Raw genomic sequence first — 5,489 nt, 5'->3', positions numbered from 1 at the left:
TTTAGGTTTTAGAGAACAGACTGTGAGACTCTTCCAGGGTAGAGGGAGAAAAGTAGACAAGACAGAGACATGAGAAAGCCAAGCAGGAAGGATAAGGGAAGGGAGAGGGAGAAAATGCTACCACCTTCGTCAAGAGCCAGAGAGAAGAAGAACTGGAACAGTTTGCTGTGGTTTATTCTGTTCCTGTCATAAATAAGAGTCTGGCAGCACTTTGCTCTTCTTCCACATTCTTAGGAAGGAAGTTAAGAAGAGTGAGTGAGTCGTCTTCCTCTGTGGGCCCAACATCAGGCAGCAGCGACGCATTTTTAAAAACCCAGCTCACTGCTTCACGGTTCCACCTGTCAGTTTCTGCTCTCTGTGCTGGGATTCCCAGAGCAGGTTCGGCGTGGTGTTGTTTTCCCCTGTCGAGGGTTCAGGTTTTGTGGCCTGAGTTGGACGTGAGTCATCCTCTGATACGTATTTGGAGTTTCGTCTGACGATGGAAGCTGGTATATTATTTCTGTCCTGGGTTTTAGCCAGTTTATAATCCTTAGGAAAAATCCCCACAAAACACTTAAAAGTCATAAAAATTCATTCAGATTTTGCAATTTGGTGACGAATCCATCGGATACTCCAAGATGAGCTGACAGAGTTCCTCTGACAGCTGAAGACAGATGCTGGGACCAAACAGGAGGATATACAAATAAATTGTACAATTTACAATACAATAGCCATTGTACTAGAGTACAATGAGTAAAAAAAAAAGACTCCAACAATTTTGTAAACACATCCTGTCCCTATCCTTCCCCTCCACCTCTCTGTCCTACTAAGAATCTGAGGTAGAAATCCTCTTCAGCAGTCTGAGAAAGGGAAGTGTCAAAAATTATAAGTAAATAAATAAAGTTATCTGCCCTCACAAGATGCACTCACAGATATTTTTCCAGTTGCCTACAAGAGTGTGGACAGGCTGAGGAGGCAGTCATCTCAATCATCAATGAAAAACACAACGTAGTTAATTACAAAACGAAAATCCAAACACATATATCGCAGGATGCCCATTTCTAGGCATGGGCCGGACGTGTTGTTGTCTGAAGGTGATACTGATGCCAATTTGGCACGAATGGTAACGTAATCTTATTGAAATTTACAACATAGTGAAAGGTCTGTTATCTCCAGCTTAAAGCTGCGTCCACACTTACAGTGCTCAGGCAACCAGAGACCAACAACTTCTACTAACATAGCAATAACTAAAAGTGAAAATAAATAAATAAATCAGCAGAAAAAATAAATAAAGCAAAACTAACACACAAACCGAGTGACTCGACTTCTTGTAGTGACCCACTTCGTCTTTGTTTACCTTTTGATAGTAAAGTTTTTGCAAAGCAAATATGATCGAGTTTCCTGTAAATGTCCCCGAACGGCTGGGTGTGTAAAGCGCTTTGGGGTCCTTAGGGGGGACTAGTAAAAGCGCTATATAAATACAGGCCATTTACCATTTACCTGTCATCATGGCAGCAAAAGTTACAACACATAAAATATTCCATACAAACAAGTGAGTACAAACAAAGGTTATATTGGTTGCTTTACACATATAAAACACACAGACAAGAGGGAACAACCCAGGGTTTAGCAGGCTAGATGCAACAGTCAGTGCCTCTCTTTGCTGCTGGTTGTGAAAATGGATCGCACAGTTGCTCCAATAAATAAGAAAATAACAAACAAGGCAAATTTCAATATTCAATAATACAAAATATCATGAAATAGTTCTTATATATAAATGTCCCAATATACATCACACCAAACTGAAATATAAATACACTTTCAATTAGGCTGTCCCTCTTAATCACTGTTTTATTCTCCGTAGAGGATGTGCGGACATTAAAGGTGCACCTCCTTGTACATCCTTTAATCTTTTCTACTGGCAGATTTCCAAAATCTTCCCAAAGTTTTACTTAAATGAGGTTTGGGATTATTGAAAAATGGGGCTGTGACAGTGTGCTGCTTGTAAATATGAGCCTGTCCAGAATGATTGTAATGCACTAACCAACAACACTAATCCAACTATAATTTGGGGTGTGCAGTATTTCTGGATTCTTTTCCTTTCTTTTAGTCCAAGATGAGAAAGAAGTGGAGGTTGGAGAGGATGCAACTCTCGATTGTCAGGGTCCCCATGAAGGGAACATCTTATGGGTAGCATGGACCAAGAGTGACCTGAAAGTAGATGATTATGGCTTCTTTTACCGGGAAGGTCGTCCTTACAAAACATACCAGCATGAGTCTTTCAAAGGTCGAGTGGAGCTGGAAGACCCAAACATGAAAAGTGGAAAAATGTCCATCATTCTTCACAACGTCACCGTTAACGACACTGGAACATATGAGTGCCACATCTCATATGAAACAGATCACAGCCAGAGATCTGAGATGAAGCAGGAAACCAAGCTGAAAGTTACACCTGCAGGTGAGTTGAAGCCTCGAGTGTGTCCTCTGTAACTGTTTGTCCCTCGATGAGCAAGACAAGCCGGTTAAATCAAGAGTAAGAATTCACTCTTCCTGCTTTCATCCATTTTATTAGTCATGTCCTGGCTTCAGGTATATACTCTTAGTATTATACATTTATTGAACTGGCTTATTAGTAAAATATCAACTTCCATAAATGCCAAGATACGTGCATCTATCCACTTTCCTCCTGTTCTGCTACTACTGTGTGAAGCACAGCTAAGCAGACAGCCAGCTCTTTGACCAGTGACAGGTGTGCTGGCTACTTTATTAAGACGGCCCTTCAAAATGTAAAGTAAAACTAACAGACATCAGGAAACATGTACTTCAGTCTCAGGGTCGACGCACTTATGGTATCAATTTCAATATCCTACGTCACCTGACAGGATTTTTTTTTTCATTTGACCTCTGACCTTGAGGTTAATATCCCTGAGATTTATACTTGTCTGAGATTTTTTACTAGAGCTATGGTATTGATTTTTAATTCCTTTTCCTTCTCAAGTTCACATTCACAAACTTGAGTGTGCACAACAATCCCTCATGAACATTTTATAGCTGAAGTGTAAAAACTAAACAAGGTGCAATGAGACCTGAAGTTACATAGTAGCCTGTTTCTTAAAATTAACTTCCATAAAAATCACAATTGTACCTAAAGTACCAAAAAATTCTAATTGAAAACATGTCAAAAGCTCAAAATACTCAGAGGCAGTGTTTTCCACAAAGTCATAAACAAGGATGGAGTTGGGTTCATTCATGACTCTTAAACCATCACAAGTGCACATGTGAGAAATATTTCCTGCTTCTGACTCTGCCTAGCCGCTACTAGCTATCGCAATGCAACCTATGAACAGACAAAGCAATAGCGCCACCTGCTGGTGAGATTTAACCCAGCCCACTTCCACTCATCAAATTCGAGGTCAAGGTTGGGGTTGAGTTTATCCCAGGTGCCAGAAGGCTACAGACAGGTACACCCTGGACTAGTTGGACAGGTTGCCAGTCGGACAGAAAACCATCAACACCAGTTTAGACTCACCAGTTAACCTAACCTGTGGATGTTTTTCAACTGTGGGAGGAAGCTGTCAAGAACCCATGGCCCCAGCCGGCTGGCCACCACTGTGTTACCCTGAGTGCTTTAAAACAAGTGTTACACTGACAGTAGTGAAAGCGAGAATGAAGGAGAGAAGCTGACAGAGTAAGCTTTATCAGAGCTTTCCAGTCACTTTGTGGCCACTCTGAAAATCCGTGTGGCAACACTAAACCAGTTCAGGCCACAGTAGATAGATTTAGCTGAGGGTTGAAAAGGTTTCCAGCGAGAATCAGGAAACATGTCATGATTCACAGTGAAGCTGGTTCCTGTTCTGTTCTTCACTCATCACCTACCTAACACACCTGACACCTCTCGTCTTTTTCTTTCCTGCAGTTCAAAGACAAGGAGCCAGGCATTTTTTTAAGTATGTTTGTTTGAATTTCCTTCCATATCAGATACAAAACAGCTGCTCCACATTCATCAAACGAGTGTTATTGAAGTTTCAGTGGTGGAAGATTAGAGTTGGAGAGCCTGTTGTTGCACTTAAGTGTCAGTAGATGGCAGCACGAGACTATGGTCGGCACAGCAGACAGAAGGTTGCAAGCTGGTGACTTTACCTACATACAATGCTGACCCTGAGCTCTGTCAGACTAACAACAGACTTTTTTCAAATGACCACGTGATTATAAACAGATGCATCACTGATGCATTTACTCCCAGAGATCATTTCCCTTTATTCTTATAAGAAGTCATTTAAAGTCATGGGGGAGATGGAGTAACTCATTTTAAATAATGTGTGGACTTCTCCCACACAATATTTGCCCAAGTGCTCTGATGTGTCTTTTTGGGGGGGCATTTTGCACTCGGATTGGGCCCAGATGCTGCGATAGCGTCTGCCAGATGGAGGGAGAAAAAAGAGTCCACGTGAGAGGTGTGAGGGAGGAGGCTGCATCGGCAGGAAGCCTTGCTGACGCTTGTGAAAGATGTCCTGTAAGAGAGAGAGAGATGTTCTGATGATCTTGGCAGCTGTTTTAACTATCTGATGTAGCTGGGGTCACCGACTTTGCAGTTTCCGAACCACATCCCTGCTGAGTTTGTCAAATAGTTTTTGGGGGATAATGGTGTTGAATGCTGAGCTAAAGTCTATGAACAGCATTCTGACATAGGTGTCTTTCTTGTCCAGGTGGGAGAGGGAGAGGTGAAGAGCAGTGGAAATAGCATCATTGGTCGACCTGTTCGGCCAGTATGCAAACTGCAGCAGATCCAGTGATTTATTGCGAGTTCTACCCCTTTTGCTTCCTTCTACCAGAGATGAGACACAAGGAGAGAGGAATAAAAATGAGGCAAATCTCATTTTAAAGTGATGTAAGTGAAATGATGTTTGACTCGACTCCATCGTAAATGTTTTGTTAAAGCTCGACCACAGCTGGATATTCATGATCTCAGCTATAACAGTGTTCACAACATTTTTTTTTTAATTTTTGTTTTTTGTTGTTTTGCTTTTCTGTTTCCCCCTGAGGGATTGCAACTTTAACGTGGTCAGGGGGGGTATTTTTCTCAGAAATGTGTAATTTCCGAAGTTGTTTAAAATCAGTGAAATATTGTGTGTAGGTCATTAGCTCATTTCTGTTTAGCAGTTCATTCTGTGTCAAACACATTTGCTTTCCCAAGAAGAGCACTGTAGACTCTGTGAGCTCATCTTGTTTATCTTTTTCATTTTACTTTTAGGGTCCACAGGTTTAGCAAAAGACAGGAGAAGAAAGTGGTGGGATAGAAAAAGGAAAGAAAGAAAAGAAGCAACATGAGGATGAAACAGACACGCTGAGACTCCAACTGCTGCATCTCAAACATACACAAAGACAAGACAGAGAGAGGAACACACACGTGGCACTGTATGAGCATTTGTCCATGAAACATCTTTAAAAATGAGGGTGAGACACACTGTAACAACCCACAGCAGCTTTGTGACAGGTCTTAATGAGTTTTT

General features: G+C 41.5%; 1 protein-coding gene across 1 annotated transcript; it reads left to right on the top strand.

The window, feature by feature from the left end:
* Positions 1-2,089: 2,089 nt before the first annotated feature.
* LOC121813435 (V-set domain-containing T-cell activation inhibitor 1-like) lies at positions 2,090-4,704 on the top strand (the record flags this gene model as incomplete). Its single annotated transcript, XM_042217208.1, has 3 exons — positions 2,090-2,437; positions 3,896-3,926; positions 4,686-4,704. Coding segments are annotated over 3 exons (398 nt in total), but the record flags the coding sequence as incomplete, so codon positions are not given.
* Positions 4,705-5,489: the final 785 nt, after the last annotated feature.

The sequence above is a fragment of the Haplochromis burtoni genome, unplaced genomic scaffold (assembly GCF_018398535.1).
Source record: "Haplochromis burtoni strain Fernald_Lab_line unplaced genomic scaffold, NCSU_Asbu1 Contig_1685, whole genome shotgun sequence".
Taxonomy (NCBI): Eukaryota; Metazoa; Chordata; class Actinopteri; order Cichliformes; family Cichlidae; genus Haplochromis; species Haplochromis burtoni.
The sequence above is the reverse complement of the archived record's forward strand: the minus strand, read 5'-3'. Positions and strand labels throughout refer to the sequence as shown.